The sequence below is a fragment of the Hemiscyllium ocellatum genome, chromosome 26 (genome assembly GCF_020745735.1).
Source record: "Hemiscyllium ocellatum isolate sHemOce1 chromosome 26, sHemOce1.pat.X.cur, whole genome shotgun sequence".
NCBI classification, from domain to species: Eukaryota; Metazoa; Chordata; class Chondrichthyes; order Orectolobiformes; family Hemiscylliidae; genus Hemiscyllium; species Hemiscyllium ocellatum.
This window is the reverse complement of record NC_083426.1, coordinates 3,729,108-3,751,464: the sequence shown is the minus strand read 5'-3', so window position 1 is coordinate 3,751,464 and position 22,357 is coordinate 3,729,108. Positions and strand designations below refer to the sequence as shown.

Sequence of the window (22,357 nt, the reverse complement as noted above, 5' to 3'; positions counted from 1 at the left end):
ATAGTAGAACTGACTGTGTTTGAATACAGTGCTCTGTAAGATTTCTGTCTTTCACATGTTACACGTCTTAACTTAGTCCTACTCTGTGACCACTGACTTACACCAGGTCTCTGTTGAGCAACATTGTGATTTTAAAATTCTCATCCTTGTTTTCAAATCCCTCCTTGGTCTCATCCCTTCCTGCCTCTGTCATCTTTTGTCCCAGACCCTGTAAGATTTCTATACTCCTCCAGTACTGGAATGTTGCACATTCCAGACTTTAATTACTCTGCTTCGCGAATTTGCAACCTTCTTTAATACAGGCCTTAAAGCTACCCCCTTAAACCAGCTTTTGCTCATTTGTCTTATTATCTAATTTTTTGTCTCAGTGTTGTAGTTTGTATACTAACAATCCCATGAAACACCTTTTACTGTGTTATTACATGACAGATGTAATATAAGTTTGTTGTGTATGTTCAATACATTTCTAGTTTATATAACTGTGTTCATTTTTGATATCGCCATGTTCTATAGTTCTCTGGATGTTAATGTGAATTGCATTCTTACAGACAGACTGCATTGCTATAAGACTTTTAATTAATTACTCACAGCTTTGCCACCGTTTTTATCATGTGGCAGGTCAGGAGTGTTGGGAAAGGAGTGATGCTGAAAGTGTGACAGGCAAGTGTTATAAAAACTGAGACTGATATGGGTAACACGCTGTATACACACAAGTTTTAGCATGTGGGATTCTGATCATTTCGTCAGTGTTTGATTTATCCAATAGAGTTTAGGAGATGAAGGGCATTTCATTGAAAGTTACAGAATACTGAGAGGTCTGGATAGAGTGGACAGAGAGAAGATTTTTCCACTGCGACCTGAGGGCACAGCCTCAGAGTGGACCGTTTTAAACTGAGATGAGGAGGAATTTCTTCAGCCAGAGACTGGTGTATCTGTGGGACTCATTTCCATAGAACGTTGTGGATGCCAAGTCATTGAGTGAACGTAAGACAGAGATAGGTTGATTCTTGATTGGAATTATGGTCATAGAGTCATTGAGTCACACAGCATGGAAACAGACCCTTCAGTCCAACCAGTCCACGGCAAACATAATCCCAAACTAAACTAGTGCCACTTGCCTGCTCCTGACCCATAAATCTCTAAACCTTTCCTATTCATATCCTTATCCAAATGTCTTTTGAATGTTGTAATTGTACCGACATCCACCACTTCCTTAGGAAGTTCATTCCACATGTGAACTACCCTTTCTGTAAAATATTTGCCCTTCATGTCTTTTTTAAAATCTCTCTCCTCTCATTTTAAAAATGTACCCCCTAGTCTCAAAATCCCCCATCCTTGGGAAAAGACAACTACCATTAACTTTATCTATACCGTCATTATTTTGTAAGCTTCTATCAGATCACCTCTCAACCGCCTATGCTCTAGTGAAGAAAGTCCCAGCCTTTCTTATAATTCAAACATTGCATACCCGGCAACATACTGGTAAATCTCTTCTGAACCCTCTCCAGTTTGATATTATCCTTCCTATAATTGGGTAACTAGAACTGGACACAGTATTCCAGAAGGGGCCTCACCAATGTCCTGTACAATCTCAACATCTATACTCAAAGGACTGAGCAATGAAGGCTAGGGGGCTAAATGCCTTTTTTATCACCCTGTCTACATATAATGTCAACGTCAAAGAATTATGGTACCTGCACCCCTTGGTCCCTCTGTTCCACAACACTACCCAAGGCCCTACCATTAATTGTATAAGCCCAAGCCTTGTATGTTGTATCAAAATGCAATACCTCACATTTACCCAGACTGAACTCCATCTGCCATTTTTCAGCCCATTGACCCTCTGTAATCTTAAAAAACTTTCTTCACTGTCTACCACGGTCAATTTTGATGTTGCCCGCAAACGTACTAGCCATGCTTTTTATGTCTCCTCATCCAAATAACTTATATAAATGATAAACAAACAAGGACCCAAAACCAATTCCTGCGGAACACTGCTGCTGATGGGCCTCCAGTCCGAAAAGCAGCCCTCCACTGCCACTTCCTGTCTCCAGCTGTCAAAGTCAATTATGTATCCAATTGGCAAGCCCATTGTGACCTAACTTTACTAATTAGTCTACCATGTGGAACCTTGTCAAAGGCTTTATTTAAAGTTCAAATAGACAATGTCTAATGCTCTGCCATCATCAATCTTTTTTGTAACTTCCTCAAAAAAACTCGATTAAGTTTGTGAGACACTATTTTCCTTGCAAAAAACCAGGCTGATTATCCTTAATCAATTTTTGCTTCTCTAAATGTCCATAAATCCTATTTTTTATAATCCCCTCCAACAATTTACTACAGCCAAAGTTAGACTCTTAGGTCTAAAGCTTCCTGGTTCCTCCTGACATCCTTTCTTAAACAAAGGTACAACATAAGTAAGGAGATCAAGGGTTATGGAGAGAAGGTAGGTGAATGGAGTTGAGAAACATATCAGCCACTATTAATGGGCCAAATGGCTTAATTCTGCTCCAATGGTCTTAATGGCACTGACTCTCCTTCATGGTCAAAGGGGACTGACCTACACTCTGAGCAATGGGCACTGAACTGCCACCAATCCCTGGTCAATGTGCAGTTATCCCACCCTCAACTCGCTGGTCAATGGGCACTGACCACACCCAGAGACAGTGGGGTCTGCAGATGCTGGACATCAGATTTGAGAGTGTGTTGCTGGAAAAGCACAGCAGGTCAGGCAGCATCCGAGGAGCAGGAAAATCGACATTCCTCATGAAGGACTCCGGCCAGAAATGTTGATTTACCTGCTCTTCAGATGCTGCCTGACTTGCTGTGCCTTTCCAGCAACACTCTCTCAACACTGACCATACCTCTCTGGACCAGAGACATAGAGTGTCCCAATGGGTAATAACCGTACTCCCGGTCCAGAGACACTGACTGTCCCACTCCCTGGTCAGTGGGTAATAACCGTACTCCCGGTCCAGAGACACTGACTGTCCCACTCCCTGGTCAGTGGGTAATAACCGTACTCCCGGTCCAGAGACACTGACTGTCCCACTCCCTAGTCAATGGGTAATAACCGTACTCCCGGTCCAGAGACACTGACTGTGCCACTCCCTGGTCAGTGGGTAATAACCGTACTCCCGGTCCAGAGACACTGACTGTCCCACTCCCTGGTCAGTGGGTAATAACCGTACTCCCGGTCCAGAGACACTGACTGTGCCACTCCCTGGTCAGTGGGTAATAACCGTACTCCCGGTCCAGAGACACTGACTGTGCCACTCCCTGGTCAGTGGGTAATAACCGTACTCCCGGTCCAGAGACACTGACTGTGCCACTCCCTGGTCAATGGGCACTGACACTGAGTGCAAAGGGAAAGGGGCGTGGCGGTAAGTGTAGGGCGGGGCCATGCCAATGGGCGGGACAGATGGTGGGGGGGCGGGTCGATGGTAGCCATCTTTGATTGGCTGTGACATGCCCAGCCCCTATCCTGACGTCAGGGGCAGCGTGCGGACGCGGTGACGCCATGACGCAGATGGCGGCCGCGGTGGTGGCTGGGCCCCACGGTCAGTGACAGCCCGGAGCCCGGAGCGGGAGCGGCCCCTGGCCCCGCGCCGCACACACACCCCGTCACCGTCAGAGTAACCCCGGCCAACAGGCAGCGGCACAGCCCGGGCCGGCTCGGCCCCGCCATGTCCAAGTCCCTCCGCCGGCGGCGGCACTGGCTGAGCCGGGCTCAGGAGGTGGCCGTGCCCGGGGACGCGCTGTCGCTGGGCGGCGGGGCCGAGTTCGGACAGTTCCCGGTCCTGGCGTCACCGCTCAGCGGCTCCGAGATCGGAGCCAGCCCCGGGCCCGGGGACATCCTGCTCGAGGTGAACGGGACCCCGGTGAGCGGCCTGACCCGCCGCGATGTCCGCGCCGTCATCAGGCACTTCCCCCAACCCGTCCGAGTGCGGACAGTGCGGCCAGGTAACCGCGGGGGGGGGGGGGGAGAGAGACGGGGGGGAGGGAGGGAGGGAGGGGGGATTGACGAGGGACGAGTTGACCTGGGTTGAAGGGGGCGTAGGGATGGGGGGGCAAAGGGGCCTGATGGGGGTGTAGGGAGAGGGGGTTGACGGGGGGTTGAAGGGGACGGAGCGATTGGGGGCTTGACGGGGGGGGGGGGGAAGGAGCGCGTAGGGATGGGGGGGTTAAGGGGGCGTAGGGATGGGGGGGTTAAGGGGGCGTAGGGATGGGGGGGTTAAGGGGGCGTAGGGATGGGGGGATTAAGGGGGCGAAGGGATGGGGTGTTGACAGGGCGTAGGGATGGGGTGTTGACGGGGGGAAGGGGCGTAGGGATGGGGGGATTAAGGGGGCGAAGGGATGGGGTGTTGACGGGGCGTAGGGATGGGGTGTTGACGGGGGGAAGGGGCGTAGGGATGGGGGGATTAAGGGGGCGTAGGGATGGGGTGTTGACGGGGGGAAGGGGGCGAAGGGATGGGGGGATTAAGGGGGCGAAGGGATGGGGGGATTAAGGGGGCGAAGGGATGGGGGGATTAAGGGGGCGTAGGGATGGGCGGTTGACGGGGCGTAGGGATGGGCGGTTGACAGGGCGTAGGGATGGGGTGTTGACGGGGGAAGGGGGCGTAGGGATGGGGTGTTGACGGGGGGAAGGAGGCGTAGGGATGGGGTGTTGACGGGGGGAAGGGGGCGTAGGGATGGGGTGTTGACGGGGGGAAGGGGGCGTAGGGATGGGGTGTTGACGGGGGAAAGGGGGCGTAGGGATGGGGGGGTTGACGGGGAAGTGGGCGTAGGGATGGCAGGGTTGACGTGGGGGAAGGGAGCGTAGGGATGGGGGATTGATGGCGGGTTAAGGGGGCATAGGGATGGAGGTTTGACAGGGGGAAGGGGGCTTGATGGAGTAGGGAGAGGGGGTTGATGGGGGTGAAAGGGGCGTAGGGATGAGGGGGTTGACAGGGGCAAGGTTGCATGGGGGGGTTGATGGGGGCAAGGGGGCGTGGGGAAGGGAGCATAGGGAGGGGGGTTGACGGGGGAAGGGGGCGTAGGGAGGGGGTTTGACCGGGGGAAGGGGGCGTAGGGAGGGGGGTTGACGGGGGGAAGGGGGCGTAGGGAGGGGGGTTGACGGGGGGAAGGGGGCGTAGGGAGGGGGGTTGACGGGGGGAAGGGGGCGTAGGGAGGGGGGTTGACGGGGGGAAGGGGGCGTAGGGAGGGGGGTTGACGGGGGGAAGGGGGCGTAGGTAGGGAGGTTGACGGGGAAGGGGGCGTAGGGAGGGTGGTTGACGGGGGGGAAGGGGCGTAGGGAGGGGGGTTGACGGGGGGAAGGGGCGTAGGGAGGGGGGTTGACGGGGGAAGGGGGCTAGGGAGGGGGTGTGACCGGGGGAAGGGGGCATAGGGAGGGGGTGTGACCGGGGGAAGGGGGCATAGGGAGGGGGTGTGACCGGGGGAAGGGGGCATAGGGAGGGGGTGTTGATGGGGGAAGGGGGCATAGGGAGGGGGTGTTGATGGGGGAAGGGGGCGTAGGGAGGGGGTGTTGACGGGGGAAGGGGGCGTAGGGAGGGAGGTTGACGGGGAAGGGGGCGTAGGGAGGGGGGTTGACGGGGAAGGGGGCGTAGGGAGGGGGGTTGACGGGGAAGGGGGCGTAGGGAGGGGGGTTGACGGGGGAAGGGGGCGTAGGGAGGGAGGGTTGACGGTGGAAGAGGGCGTAGGGAGGGAGGGTTGACGGTGGAAGGGGGCGTAGGGAGGGAGGGTTGCCAGGGGGAAGGGGGCGTAGGGAGGGAGGGTTGACGGTGGAAGGGGGCGTAGGGAGGGAGGGTTGCCGGGGGAAGGGGGCGTAGGGAGGGGGGGTTGACGGAAGGAAGGGTGTTTGACATGGGGAGGAGGTTTGACGGGGGCAGGGAGTGTAGGGAAGCAGGTTTGACAGGGAAGGGGGTTAACGGGTCAAGGGGGCATAGGGATGCGGGGGTGACTGGAAAAGAGGGAGAAGGGAAGGGCTGAGAGAAGTGGCTGCGGAATAGTGACTAGTGGCAAAGGAAGTGAGTCGTGTTAACTGGCTGGCAGGATTTTGAGAAAAAGTGAATGGGAATAAAGGACCACAGGATCTGCACAGTTGTGAGGCACAAGACTAAGTGGGAAGTAAATAGAATGGGGAAGACTATGAAATCTTGGAAGCAGGGAATGTGGTTACTAGGAATTTGAAATAACAGGATTTGTAAATGGAAGACAAACTGGGAGAGACAGAGAAGGGAGGTAAACAGAAGAGTTTGTATCGATAAAGTAGTGAGCTGCTGATGTTGGAAATCTAAATCAAAAACAAAAATTGCTGGAAAAACTCATCAGGTCTGGGAGAGTTAACGTTTTGGGTCCAATGACCCTTCTGTGTTTAGATCCCTGAACCTGAAGCATTAATTCTGCTTTATGTCCGCAGACGCTGCCACACCTGAGTTTCTCCTGTGATTTCCATTTTTGTTCAGAGTTAATGAAGAGACTGGGTTAGGGATGGGAGGAAGGGACATGGATTGAGAACAGTGACCTGGGAAGAGACGTGACATCCACAGTTAGAAGGATTTGACAATGATTACTGGTTACGTACATAGGTGTGCATCAGACAAATATTTCACATTGATTGTGGCTGTCACTGTATGAATGAGGTGGTGTTGGATTGACAAATTGAGATGTTGTGCTGGGTTTGCGGGGTTGAATTACTTCAGTGTGTCTTATCTCAACCAGTCTGTATGACTGGGTGTTGGGCCAGTACTTTTCTGCAGAAAGAACATGAGAGAACGATAAGAGAAAATCACCCTAGAATATATTCTTCACCTTATACTGAAGGGCAAATTAAATGATATAATTTCATTACTGTGTATTATGAGAGAGGGGAGAAGAAGGCGTTTTGGTAATGTTGCTAGACTTGTAATCCAGAGTTCCGGACTAATGGTAGTATAGGCTCAGATCCCACAATAATGTCTGGTACAATTTGGATTACATCAATACATGTGGAATTGAAAGCTAGCTGCTGGAATAGTGATCATGAAGCTGTTATTGATTATTCTAACAACTCATCTGGTTCATTAATATTCTTCAGGGAAGGAAATCTATCCTTATCCAGCCTTATCTCTATGTGACTTCAGTCCCTGAGCTAATTCACTTTGGGGCAATAAGGACAGATGCACCATAAATGCTGGCGTTGCCAATAATAGGAGGAAGTGAGAACTGCAGATGGTGGAGATCAGAGCTGAAAATGTGTTGCTGGAAAAGCGCAGCAGGTCAGGCAGCATCCAAGGAGCAGGAGAATCGATGTTTCGGGCATGAGCCCTTCTTCAGAAACAAAACATTTCTGACCTGATGCTGCCTGACCTGCGTTTTTCCAGCAACACATTTTCAGCTCTTGCCTGTAATAGCCATGTTCCATGGGCAATAAATATATAGTCATTTCCTGAATTGTTGCTATTTATAGGTAGTTGTTTATTATCTTATTATCAAAGTTTTGATTATTTTTTAAAAATCATTATCAGAAAAAGGCTCTTTAACCAGGATACTAAGTTAAAGTTCTAAGTGTTTGGTATGGATGGGATACAGCGTAGAAGCTTTAGTCTTGCTGGCTTACACTTTAGTTTTAAGATCAGCGAAGCTTGTGACAATGGGGTTAAAAAAATCAAGTTGTTGGGAATCCATCAAAAATTTGTTTTTGTTTATGACGATGGGGTAAATGTGCACTCGAGCAGTGGAGATCTTTGCTTCTGTTAAGAAGCTGCTAATCTCAAGCCAGTGCAATGTAAACCATTTCATATATTGTTCTTTAAACAGAATTGGGTTTTCAGTGTGTAATGAGTGTTGCCAATAATCATGTTAGACTTTGAACTATCTTCCCTTGGGCTCAGACAGCTCTTTGAAATAAGCCATTCTGTCAGCCTATCGCTTACCTGTCTCATCTTTGCTGTAAAGGGATTATTCCCAATTTTCATTTTCTACTGTCCAGCTGGGAGAGTTCTGCTTTGTTTTCGATGTCCATGCTGGGTGCATGAAATTAGTAACGCTTGTTTCTGCAGTCCTCCCCTCCCCTCCCCACAGTATGTGAATAGAGGTGGGAGAGAACAAGGGTACAGGGAAGAAACCTCCTCTATCTGATCATCCCTTTAGTAAACTGATGGGCAGTGGTTTGATAACATTTGTACATTGAGCAGGTGGTGGGATCAGTTTGATTCTGCTGTCTGTCAGGAGAGTTCGTCACTTGTGTTGAACGTCTTAGCAGCACCTACAGCTAGCTGGAAACCACTGTCTGAGTGAAGGAATGAGAATAAATTCAGGAGTGATCATTTAATTTCTCACGGAAGATGTGAAGGTTGAGAGATGATGCTGTAGCATTCTGAGGGGATTGGGTAACTTCCTCCGAAACAAACTGTTTCACCTTGGCTAGAGTAGAACCAGGGTGCACTACCTGCACCTGATGTGTGAAAATTCCATATGAATCTGAGGAGTCAAGTTTTTGGGTGATTTTAGTGAACGATTGGTCATTTTGTTATAGTTCCCTGGGGAGACATCATCAATTGATACAGATTAACTTAAAGTGTGCATCTTAAAGATATTTTTCAAAAAATGTTTTGGGATCCAGATTCTGAGTAATTTCAGATGTTTGGTTAGTGGAATGTACTCAAAAAGAAAGGATGACTTTCTGCAACGGTTTCTAACGCTGTCTTCCTTTGTGGGTTTCCTCAACTTGTATTTGGATCTGTTGTAGACTCATTGACTAATCACAGTGATCACTTTCTGTCACCAATGTTATTTCATGTGTCTATGTCAAAGGTGAATTTGTCGAATCCTGGCCTTTATTGCTTTGTAACTCGGACCTTCTTATTTGACCTAGCGTTACGTTTATCAATGCTCAGTCCCTAATTGATCCACTGGCACATTCAGTGTGCCTCGTTTGATGTTAAATTTTCAGCATATATTAAGTATTCCCTCAGACCCTTAGATGTTTTAAAAATAATTGTAATTCTGTTGGCTCTGTGCTCTACCATTGTATGTTACTTGTTAGCAGAGCTGTTGACTGTCTGTTTTGGCATCAGGTGATTTTATCATATATTTTCAGAGATGCCATGATTTAGATGAGATCTATACTGCTATGGGAGGAGAGCTGTTGAGGTGCATTGATAGTGTCCTGACCTCTGAACCAGGAGATGTGTCATAACATCTCTCTCAACAGGCTGATTTAGAAAATATTTATATTGCTGTGGGATCGTCAACATTCACAAAGTACAATTTGAGGAGCAGAGAAAGTGCCTGTCATATTATTGTTTGGATGCCATTGTTTAAATAGATCATCTGGTTTTTATCACAATGCTATTTGTGGAATTTTGCTGTGTACAAATTGGTGGTCATGTTTTTGTTTCTTTTACTTGGTCATAAACATGGGCATTGCTGGCTGTGTATTGCCTATCCTTTAATGCCCCGGCGAAGGTATTATTGGTGAGGTGCTTTCACGAACCCCTGCAGTCTTTGGAACATAGGGGCATTCACAGTGTTACCAGGAAGGGAATTCAAGGATTTGATCCAGTGACAGCGAATGCACGGCAATATATTTGCACGTCAGGATTGAGAGTGGCTTGGAGAGGAACTTGCAGGTGGTGGTGTTCTGTTGTCTTTATAGCTGGTGGAGGTTGTGAGTTTTAAAGTACTGGCGAAGGAACCTTGGTCCGTTGCTGCTGTACATACTGATGATGCACACTGCTGTCACTGTTCATTAGTGGTGTGTGAGGCACCAGTCCAGCCAGCTAATTTGCCCTGGGTGGTTCTTGTGTTGCTGGAGCTGCATTCATTCAGGCAAATTGAGAGCATTCTCTCATAGTCCCAATGTCTACCTTTTGGATGGTAGACAGATGCTGGGAAGATGTAAGGAGAGGAACTCGCCTCAGTTAATTTGAACTGAGTACCATTGTAAGTAGCATCGACCTTTCTCTTGTAGCCGTGGTATTGATATGGCTGATCCAGATTTCTGTTCATTGGTAATTTGCAAAGTATTTTTAAATTTTGTTCATGGTATCTGGATTACTGGTCAGGGCAGCATTTATAGTCCATCCTTAATTACCCTGGAGAAGATGATGATGGTGAATATCAAGTGGAAATGGTTTTATTCTCTTGTTAGAAGTACTTCCTCCCATATACTTGTTAGCACAAATCTGGAATTTGTCCTGGTCTCATTGCCTATGGACACAGGTTGCTTCGATATCTGAGGTGACTCAGTGGTTAGCACTGCTACCTCACAGCACCAGGTACCCAGGTTCAATGTCAGCCTTGAGTGAGCGACTGTGTGGAGTTTGCACTTTCTCCTCGTGTCTGTGTGGGTTTCCTCCAGGTGCTATGGTTTCCTCCCACAGTCCAAAGATGTGCAGGTTAGCTGGATTGACTATGATAAATTGTCTGCAGTTTGCTGGTTAAGTGGGTTAGTCATGGTCAATGTGGAGTTACATGGATAGGGTGAGAGTCTGGATGGGCTGAATGGCCCCTTTCTGCACTTTAGGGATTTTATGATTCTGAGTTTAATGGTCCTGAATATTATGCAATCATCTGTGAATATCCCCACTCCTGATTTTATGGTGAAGGAGTTTAGGACATTACTCTGAAGCACGAGAGCATTCTTGTGGTTCAATGCTAGTGTCTGAGCAAAGGGTTTCAGGTTAAATTCCCACCTGCACTAGCAGTGTGTCACAACATGTGCAGTTGCCTCCTTCATTTGAGTTAGTTGCCCACTGTTTATGACTGGAAATGGCAAGACTGCAAAACTTCGATCTAATCTGCTCACTGTGGGCTCATTTAGCCCTGTCTATTTTGTGTGTTGCACTTTCTCTCGGTTAACTCCACATTTTTTAGGTCTGCTTGGGGCTGCTCCTTGCATGCCCTATTGCACTGTTCATTGAACAAAGGTTGGTCCACTGTCTTGGTAATGACTGGATGAAATACTGGGTAACAGGGTTACAGGTTGTGGTTGAATACATTTCTGCTAATGGCAATACAGAATACAGCACAGTGCAGGCCCTTTGGTCTTCTATTCTACTCTAAGGTCATGATTTGGAGATGCTGGTGTTGGACTGGGGTGTACAAAGTTAAAACTCTAAGGTCAGACGAACCTACATACTCCTCATTGTACTGACTTCCGTGTGCCTGTCCAAGAATTGCTTAAATGTCCCAAACATAACTAACACCAATGAGCTATAGTATAACCTTGCGCCTCTTGAACTCAGTCCCCTGCTAATGAAAGCCAATGCACCATACCCCTTCTTAACAACCCTATTAACCTGGGTGGCAACTTTGAAGGATCTATGGACATGGACCCCAAGATCCTTCTGTTCCTCCACACTGCCTGCTTCAACCCTGTATTCTGCAATCGAATTTGACCTTCCAGAATGAATCACTTCACACTTTTCCAGGTTGAACTCCATCTCCCACTTATCAAACCAGTTCTGCATCCTGTCAATGTCCCATTGCAACCTGCAATAGCCCTCCACACTATCCACAATTCCATCAACCTTTGTGTCATCGGCAAACTTACTAACCCACCATTCCACTTCCTCATCTAAGTCATGATGATCCCTGCGGAACAGCACTGGTCACTGAGCTCTAGGCTGAATACTTTCATCTACCACAACCCTCTGTCTTCTGTGAGTCAGCTAATTCTATATCCAGGCAGATGGATTTCCCTGTATCTCATGCCTCCTTACTTTCTGAATGAACCTAACTTGGAGAACCTTGTCAGACATCTTGTTAAAATCCATGTACACCATAATCACTGCTCTACCTTCTTTGTGTTGTCACATCCTCAAAGAATTTAATAAGGTTTGTGAGGCAAGACCTGTCCCTCCCAAAGCCATGCTGACTACCTCTAATCAAGGTATGGTTTTCCAAGTAATCATAAATCCTGCCTCTCAGAATCCTCTCTAATACTTTGTCCACCACAGATGTAAAACTGACTGGTCTTTGATCCCCAGGATTATCCCTATTTCTTTTCTTGACCAAGGAAATAACATTTGCCACCCTGCAATCATCTGGCAGTACTCCAGTAGACAGTGAGGATGCAAAGATCATCACCAAAGGCACAGCAATCTTCCTTCACTTCCTGTAGTAACCCTAGGGTATATCCCATCTGGCCCAGGGGATGATTTTCAACACATTCTCCTTCCTAATATCAACCTTTCTAGCATATCATTCTGTTTCATGCTGTCCTCAGAAGCATCAAGGTCCCTCTCAGTAGTGAATAGTGAAGCAAAATATTCATTAAGGACCTCCCCTACTTCCTCTGGCTCCATGCTCTAGTTACCTCCGTTATCCCTTATTGGCCCTACCTTCACTCTGGCCATCCTCTTGTAGAATGCCTGAGGGTATTCCTTAATCCTAACCGCTGTTGTTTCCAAATTTATAACAATGACTGAACTTCAGAAGCACTTTATTATCTATTGGTTATTCATGGATATTGGTGCTAGGACAATTGTACTTGATCATTGGTTGCAGATGTATTAGTCTTCTAGACTTGGTAGTGAGAGTCAAAAAAAACTGCAGATGCTGAAATCTGAAGCAGACGAAGAAAGAGGGTGAGGAACACAGTAGGCAGGCAGCATCAGGAGGGAGAGGGACACAGCAAGGCAGGCAGCATCAGGAGGGAGAGGGACACAGCAAGGCAGGCTGCGTCAGGAGGGAGAGGAACACAGCAAGGCAGGCAGCATCAGGAGGGAGAGGAACACAGCAAGCCAGGCTGCGTCAGGAGGGAGAGGAACACAGCAAGGCAGGCAGCATCAGGAGGGAGAGGAACACAGCAAAGCAGGCAGCATCAGGAGGGAGGGGAAAACACAGCAAGGCAGGCAGCATCAGGAGGCTGGGGAAGTCGACATTTTGGTAGTGAAGCCTATCCATTACTGGCAAAATCTCATTGCCCGTAAAGTATTTGAAATGCACAAAGTAAGGAAGTGTGGTACATCACACTGTGAGGGAATGAATGTCTGCTGTTCATTACGGGCTTATGATTCATATAGTTTGGCCTGAGGTTTTGAGGGTTCAGGGAGGAGGCAGTACTGCTGCAGAGTAGTGTTCAGTTCAGATTCCTGTTACTCCAGCTGTGGTGACAGGCCACAATCGGTTGAAGCCGCAGAGCCTTCATGGTACAATTTAGTTTGCATGGATTCCAGGTTGGTCATGGCAAACTGTGCGCCTGCAACCTCTTGCGTTCCTACCTATATCCAGTCCATCTTTGAAATGTGTGTGTTATATGCAAGGTGATTATTAACCCTTCTTTCTCTCTGCTTTTTTTCTCATTTCACACACTTTTGTTACCATCATATTCCCCCCCTCCCTCTTGCACTGACATTTAAGTCTCTTGCTGTGCCTTTTAATTTCTTTCTCTTGCTGACTGCCTTTTTTTGTGGGACTCTTTTCCCAGTTACTTTTTCTCTCTCTTGCAATCCATCTCTGACTTTCATCCTCCATTTCCCGTCTATCTCTCTGCCCCGCCCCCCGCCTCCCCAATTCCTCGTTTTCCTATCTCGCTCTCTGCTTTTTTTTCCTGTAAGATTCTAGCAAATCTTTAACGTCAAATTATTTTCTCTCCTTTTTTTTTAAATGGAAAGCAGACCAGTGATCACCTCACTGACAGATGTGGGGCTTTATCCCAGCCGATCTAGCTCAAGCTGGATTGTATATCCCCCCCCTTCTCTGATGTTCCCTAGTTTTGTGAGAGGAATTGGGAGATTGCCAGATGCGGAGGTTTAACTTCAGCCTTGGGGAATGGTTAAATGTGAATTAGTCTCTCGCTTTGCAATATGGAGGCTCTAATGCTGAGCACTAATATTTTCCCACTTCCCCGCTTCCTTTGTGTAAAACAGCAGCAGCGCGACTTACTGGAAATTGCTGATTAACACTTGCTGTTTGTGCTTAACTGGTTTAAAGCTGCACTAAAAGCCAATGTCTTTGGGAAATTGGGTATTTGTAGATTACTTAGCAGGAGTCGTCTTTGCAGTATTTATTGGCAATGTGCGTCATCACTTGCCCAGTATACATGGAGTTCAGGGCATCATGAACTTAATGGGATGAATGAGCTGTGGTAAGTTTGACTGCATATGCCTTCCAGTTTTAATTGTTACCAAGCAAGGGATTGGCAGAGACTGGGTGCTGAGTATGAGATACTCCTAGTTAAGCTGTGTCTACAATCATCTGAGGAATGTTTTGATCTGGCTCAGCTCCAAGCTGCCCAACCCCTTGGAATTTGATTCGATGTCCAGTCATCTCATTGTTTCAAGTATTTATGCTAAGATAACTCTGACTTTGACCCCCTTTTTAAACGTTTATTAGAATTATTTTAATTCCTCCTGTGTATTCAGTATCCCATCTTCTGGATGACACCAGTGTTTAATTCCTCATCGAATGGTCAGTTTACTGTTTGTTTGTTGATTATGGATAGTTCTTGAGCTGATTTTGGGGAGGTGAATAAAGGTCTCCTGTCCCTGCATCATTCTTTGTGCTCGCCAAATTCTGGCCCCTTAGCATCCCTGATTTCCTGGCTCCACCATTATATTGTCTGTACCTTTTGTTAAGCATAGGAGGTTCAAGCGTGACCATATAGATGTTTATAAAATCATGAGGGGCATAAATAAAGTGGAACTTTTCTCTAGGGTGAGGGAGTCCAAAGCACGGGGTCGTATTTTTAAGGTGTGAAGGTAAAGTTTTCATGAGGGGAAGCTTCTTTTATACTGTTTTGTGTGTGAAATAAACTGCCAGAGGAAATGGTGGATTCAGGCACAGTTTTAACATTTAAAATACATTTGGATAAAAACATGAATAGGAAAGGTTTGGAAGGGTATGGACCAAATGAAGGCAAGTGGGACTAGCTTAGTCTGGGAGCATGGTTGGTGAGGACAAGTTAGACCGAAGGGTCTGTTTCCATGCTGTATAACTCAAATATCTTAATCTCTGGATTTCCTTGCATAACTCTTTTTCCTTGAAGACATTATTTAAAATTGGATATTTGATCACGTTGTTAGTTAGCTCTCCATATGTGGCCATGTGTTATACTTGTTTTTGTGAGTAACTTGCTATGTAAATGTAGTTGGAGTGTATTGAAATTGGGCTGGAAGTGTGACATCAGGTTATATTATACTGTAACATTGTGTGTCTTTGCAAATTGACTGCAGTGGTTCCAGAAGGACAACTTCTGGGGGCAGATAGGGTTGGACCAGCCAGTGATATGAAAGAATCTAAACTGATCCGTTATGAATGTTCATCTGTGAAATAGAACATTACAGCGCAGTACAGGCCCTACGGCCCTCAGTGTTACGCTGATCTGTGAAACCAATTTGAAGCCCATCTAACCTACACTATTCTATTTTCATCTTTTTTTTTAATCCAATGGCCATTTAAAAACTATTAAAGTTGTGGAGTCTACTACTGTTGCAGGCAGTGCATTCTACGCCCCTACTACTCTGAGTAAAGAACCTACCTCTGACATCTGTCCGACATCTATCACCCCTCAATTTAAAGCTATGTCCCCTCATACTAGCCATCGCCATCTGAGGAAGAAGGATCTCACTGTGCACCCTTTGATTATCTTATTTGTCTCAATTAAGTCATCTCTCAACCACCTTCTCTGTAACAAAAACAGCCTCCAGTTCCCTCAGCCTTTCATTAAAGGACCTTCCCTCCATACTGGGCAATATCCTAGTAAATCTCATCTGAACACTTTCCAAAGCTACCACATCCTTCCAAGAATACGGTGACCAGAATTGTACACAATATTGCAAGTGTGGCCGCACCAGAGTTTTCTACAGCTGCAACATGACCTCATGGCTCCGAAACACAATCCCTCTATCAATAAAAGTGAGCACATTGTACACCACCTTAACAACCCTATCAACTTGGGTGGCAACTTTGAGGGATCTATGTACATGGACGCTGAGATCTCTCTACTCATCTATACTACCGAGAATCATACCATTAGCCCACTACTCTGTATTCCTGTAGTTCCTTCTAAGTACACCCAGGCGCAAACTTAGCATCAATAGCAATGGATTCAGCAACTGGTTGGCAGGAATTACTGAGGCTGACAGTATGAGAGATAAGTTGCAATACAGTAGCAGCATTGTGACTGCAAAGTTAGTAAGCCCAACAGTGTGAGGACAAGAATTTACGTACAACATTGAAATTCTTCTAAGACAATGGTCATTCTTGGGGCCTGAGCAGAGTTTTTTTTTGTATTTTCTTTTTCCTTGCAGAGTTGTAATGTTTTTGGTTAACTGGTACAAGTTTTAACACTCTTGGATAAAAGGAGACACTGTAGTCTCCAGCAGTCAGCTTTGCAGGTGGAATTCTCTGACGAGCACAGTGTTAACTGATTTCACAGGTCAGAAGCTAAACGTGTCTCCTGGAGCCACAGATATGATGAAGAGACAAGTATTCTGAAAATAGATCTGCATTAGTGCCTATTTCTCACTTTTAATCAATTTCATCACTGAATGTTGTAGTGAGGAAATAGATTACAGGGATTACAGATTGATCAGTTAAGCTATGAATACTGCAGTCCTTTCATAAAGAATAAAGAAAGACATGCATTTCTTTCACGCCTTTCAGGACCTGCAGATATCCCAGGATTCACCTGCAACTCTTTCACATTGTTATACAGTTGTACAGCATGGAAATAGACCTTTCGGTCCAACTTGTCCATGCTGACCAAATATCCTAAATTAATCTAGTCCCATTTACCAGCATTTGGCCTATATCTCACTAAACCTTTCCTATTCATTTACCCATCCAGATGCTTTTTAAACACTGTAGTCATACCAGCCTCTATCACTTCCTCTGGCAGCTCATTCCACCCTTTGCATGAAAAAGTTGCCCCTGAGGTCCCTTTAAATCTTTCCTTCTCATCTTAAAACTATGCCCTCTAGTTTTAGTCTCCCCTGTGTTGGGAAAAAAGGCTTTGGCTATTCACTCTGTTGAATTCTGTCATGATTTTATAAACTTCTATAAGATCACCCCTCAATCTCATAAAAATAGCCCAGGCCTATTTTGTCTGACCCTATAGTTCAAACTCTCCAAACCTGGCAACTTCCTTGTAAATCTGTGCACTCTTTCACCCTTTCTGCCATCCTTACACGGTCTGATCTGCAAGTGACCCTATATCTGCAGCAATGGGACTGACTCTTAGCTACCCTCTGGGCACTTAGGGAAAGGCATTAAATGCTGGCCTAGCTAGCAACACCTACATCTCATTAATTAATTTTTAAAAAGCAAGAGCTGCCAGGAATGTTTTCCCCACTTCTCATGGCTTAAGTAGGAGTTTGCTCATGACTACTGTGTGTCCGCCGTACAGAATCTCCAGGTGATTTGACCAGGAATCCATGTCTTAGCTGATTCTTCACGTAGCAAAGTAGTCTCTGCCTGTTTGTGGGATGCTCCTGTATGTGAATTGGCAGCATCTTTTGACAGGCTAATGGCTGGCAGCACCTTCAAGTGTACTTCATCGGTTGTTTAATCTCTTTGGGATAACCAGAGGAATTGTGGAAGTCGATACGTAAACAGTGTTTTGTTTTTTGAAATATTGGAACTTGGTAATAATGAGGGGCTGTAGCTGGCATCCCTGCTTGGAGCTGAGTTTAGAATCTGTTGTAAAACTTCAGTGACAGAAAAGAAACCTTTCCTCATTGAAATAATTGGTTGATGTCTGGAATGCATGACTTAAGAGTCTGGTGTAGACAAGTTCAATCAAAGCATTCTAAATTGAGATTATTTGAAAATTGAGACAGAGGAAGGGGGCCATTAAATTTGTCGGGCTGGAACATTGGGCAGTGAGACTGGATGAGTTTGTGGGGAGCTGGTAATGAGATCAGGGAACTGAATGGCTTCCACCTTGCAGTGTTGTGATTCTGTGATGACTGGAACCTCTGGCCTCTCAGTATTGTTCAATACTTCTGTTTTCTAATGGGCGCCTTCTCTATATAAAATTACTCCATTAAGTTATTTACAGATTGGGAACTGATTGACTGGCATTTCACTCACCAAGCTATGTACAGAAATTCTGTGGACTTGTTAGGCAAGCTGAGGTGGCAATTAGTCACAGGAACTGCACAGTAATCAGATCTATAATTAGTTGTCAGGCAGGTTTTACGAAGGTGCAGGAGGGCATGCAGTATTTAAAATGGCAGGCACTTCCATTCTACAAAGTCATATTTAGAATGAAAATTTTATCAGCAAATCAGGGATGTCATAAAAGATTGCAAAGGCTGGTGCTTTTTATTTTCTCTGGAAAGAGAAGAAACTAAGTGGAGTCTTGAGTGGTTTTTAAAATTTGTTGTGCTCCCTGTAGAGATCTGTAAGTTTAGAAAGAGATTTGAACTTCTAGTCATTAGCTGAAAGACTGACGACAAGATTTTACGTCTTCAATTTTTTGCTTCAACAAATCATTGGAATCAATATTAGCTCAACACTTGTATTGTAACATGAGAGAAATAACATCATTCCCTCTTATATTTGTTAACTAGTGAGCTGTTCACAGAATTGCAGTACGCCGATACACCCAGCTTCCAATCTCCTCTTGGAGCACTATTTTGCTGACCTGTTAACGATCTGCAATGAGCCTCTCTAGTGCTTTCCTCAATTTTTGTAGAGTTTCTTAATTTCACCACCAGACATAATGCATGTTCTATTCTCTTTTTCTCACATAGAACTCTACCGACTGATATAGATTGAGTTATAGGGAAGCCTGTGACCTGATCTCAAAATGGCATCCTCTACCACCACTGTGGCAAGATGAAACACACAAATCTTGTATTTAGGAAGAGATGCAGATTTGTTATTCTTGACTTTCACTAGTTAAAAATCAATGAATAGTTTACAGCACAACTGTTTACAATCATGTACTTACAACATCTTTTCTAGGCTTTAGGAGACTGTTAGTCCATTTCATGCAAATTTGGTACTGGTGCCTTTGTTTCTGGGTGTCAAAACTTTGGACTTTGTTGGAGAGCAAAAACTTGTTTAATCAATAAAACTACCTAAGTTTACTCTCAGGCAGACTGCAGAATAGTAACGTACCCCCTCTTTGTTTAAAATTATTTAAACTTAAATCCCATTTCTGATATATTAAGCTGGTGTACGTGGAGAAGAACTGTTTCCACTTCACCATGAATCTAGAACAAGGAGCATGAATGTAAGACTGACACTCATAGCAAGTAGGAACAAATTTTTGAAGGGGTGGAGATAATTTAGAAAACTCATGGTCAGGTGAAATGATTGAGGTGAACAAGAGTGCATTTAAGAGGAGGTTTATTGCATACCTGAGAGAGATGTGAATATCTGGCAGGTTGTTTAACCTTTGCGAGGATGCCTGCCTTGAAGCAGTTTTCCTCCTCTCTCTACAAGAATCTCAGGGAGTCCCTCTCCCACTGCAACTCCCAGGTCATTTCCTCTGCCCTGCAGCTCTTCAACCATGTCCTGAAACAAACTCGGTACCACCGCCACATTTGCTTCCTCAGTGCCTGCCTCCGTAACCAACTCATCCCACACGGACTCCGGACCACCTTTAAACCAGCAGAGTTGGGACCCAAACAGGACAAACAGTACAGACTGCAGATTCAAAAACACCAGCAATGGTTCTCCTTCAATATCCTCCGTTCCACGCTCGCAGCCATGCGCCAGCACCGAACCCCTCTACAGTCAGCCCTGACTCAGCTGAGGGCCACTCTCTCAGAATTGCAAAGGACCCACGCTGTACTACATCCTCAGGAGAATTCATACCCTCAACAAACAGTGTTTCAACTCCTTCTCAAATATCAAAAACTGTAAGTACAACAAACTTTTATCTCCCCACCTCCATAACCAGCACTCCTCAAACATTGCAGTAGACTCCCCCCGGCCTCTGGAACTGCTCGGGCGCCATTAACCATGCGGCTCGTGCAGCCACCATCCCCATGCTGATTGATGTCACTTCCGTCCCCATCATGGCCGCTTCCACAGCCACTTCCGCCCCTCTCAATTCCTCATGCACCACACATGACACCACTTCCGTCCCTCACATCATCGCTGATGTCACATGCTCAGTGACTTCCGCCACCCCAACTGCCGTGTCTGCCACCACTTCCGCCCCCACCAACGCCACTCACCTGCATTCTGCTGGCACGCCCCCCCACAGATCCCACTGTCACCATCCCTGCCCCCAGAACCCTGAGGGGAACACCACCCCTGCTCATGACTCCACCCCCATTCCCCCCCACCATCACACCCACTCCAGTTACTGGCTCTGCCCCCACTCCCAGCTCCACACCCACACTAGATCCCAGCTCCCAGCCCTGCTGAGTTTTCACCATTCCCCCGGTCTCCCCCTCACTGAGGACGAACAATCAGTCCTCAGCAAAGGACTCACCTTCACCCCCCTCCATCCACACATCAATGAATTTAATATACGCCGTGACGTTGAACAATTCTTCCGTCGCCTCCGCCTCCGAGCTTACTTTCACAATCAGGACTCCCGCCCACCTTCCGAGGACCCCTTCACCCACATCCAACACACTGCATCCACCTGGGCACCCCGTGCTGGCCTATTACCTGTCCTCGACCTCTTCATTTCCAGTTGCCGCCGGGATATTAACCACCTAACCTGTCTACCCCCCCTCCCCCACTTCAACCTCTCACTCTCTCAACGCGCAGCCCTCCAATCCTGACCACACCATCAATCCAGCAGATAAAGGGGGCGCAGTGGTAGTCTGGCGCACTGACCTCTACATCGCTGAAGCCAAATGCCAACTCGAGGACACCTCTTCCTACCGCCCCCTCGACCATGACCCCACCCCCCATCACCAAACCATCATTTCCCAGACAGTACAGAACCTCATCACCTCAGGAGATCTCCCACCCACAGCTTCCAACGTCATAGTCCGGGAACCCCACACTGCCCAGTTCTACCTCCATCCCAAGATCCACAAGCCTGACCACCCCAGCCGACCCATTGTCTCAGCATGTTCCTGCCCCACTGGACTCATTTCTCCCAGCCTCGACACTGTCCTATCCCCCCTGGTCCAGGAACTCTCCACATACGTTCAAGACACCACCCATGCCCTCCACCTCCTCCAAGACTTCCATTTCCCCAGCCCCCAACACCTCATCTTCACCATGGATGTCCAATCCCTCTACACCTCCATCTGCCATGACCAGGGCCTCCAAGCCCTCTGTTTCTTCCTCTCCCGAGGTCCCCAAAAGTACTCTTCCACCGACACACTCATTCGTTTGGCTGAACTGATCCTCACCCTTAACAATTTCTCCTTCGAATCCTCCCACTTCCTCCAGACCAAAGGGGTAGCCATGGGCACACGTATGGGCCCCAGCTATGCCTGTCTCTTTGTTGGCTACGTAGAACAGTCCATCTTCTGTAATTACACCGGCACCACTCCCCACCTCTTCCTCCGCTACATTGATGACTGCATTGGCACCACCTCGTGCTCCCGCAAGGAGGTTGAGCAATTCATCAACTTCACCAACACATTCCACCCTGACCTTAAATTTACGTGGACCATCTCTGACACCTCCCTCCCCTTCCTGGACCCCTCCATCTCCATTAATGATGACCGACTTGACACTGACATTTTTTACAAACCCACCGACTCCCACAGCTACCTGGATTACACCTCTTCCCACCCTACCTCCTGCAAAAATGCCATCCCGTATTCCCAATTCCTCTGCCTCTGCCATATCTGCTCCCAGGAGGGCCAGTTCCACCACAGAACACACCAGATGGCCTCTTTCTTTAGAGACCGCAATTTCCCTTCCCACGTGGTTAAAGATGCCCTCCAATGCATCTTGTCCACATCCTGCACTTCCGCCCTCAGACCCCACCCCTCCAACCATAACAAGGACAGAACGCCCCTGGTGCTCACCTTCCACCCTACCAACCTTCGCATAAACCAAATCACCCGCCGACATTTCCGCCTCCTCCAAACAGACCCCGCCACCAGGGATATATTTCTCTTCCCACTCCTTTCCACCTTCCGCAAAGACCGTTCCCTCCGTGACTACCTGGTCAGGTCCACACCCCCCTACAACCCACCCTCTCATCCTGGCACCTTCCCCTGCCACCGCAGGAACTGTAAAACCTGTGCCCACCCCTCCTCCCTCACCTCCATTCAAGGCCCTAAAGGAGTCTTCCACATTCATCAAAATTCTACCTGCACATCCACCAATATCATTTATTGTATCCGTTGCTCCCGATGCAGTCTCCTCTACATTGGGGAGACTTGGACGCCTCCTCGCAGAGCACTTCAGGGAACATCAACCCGCACCAATCAACCACACTGCCCTGTGGCCCAACATATCAACTCCCCCTCCCACTCTGTCGAGGACATGG

At 47.1% G+C, this 22,357-nt stretch overlaps 1 protein-coding gene across 4 annotated transcripts in view; it reads left to right on the top strand.

Moving 5' to 3' along the window:
* The first annotated feature begins 3,535 nt into the window (after positions 1–3,535).
* Positions 3,536–22,357, top strand: part of magi3a (membrane associated guanylate kinase, WW and PDZ domain containing 3a) — a 133,013-nt gene continuing 114,191 nt past the window's right edge. For all 4 annotated transcript variants that reach the window (XM_060845278.1, XM_060845277.1, XM_060845276.1 and 1 more), the window contains exon 1: positions 3,536–3,963. In XM_060845278.1, the coding sequence (XP_060701261.1) occupies positions 3,687–3,963 (277 nt within the window). In that variant the 5' untranslated portion in view covers positions 3,536–3,686. The remainder of the gene's footprint in view (positions 3,964–22,357) is intronic.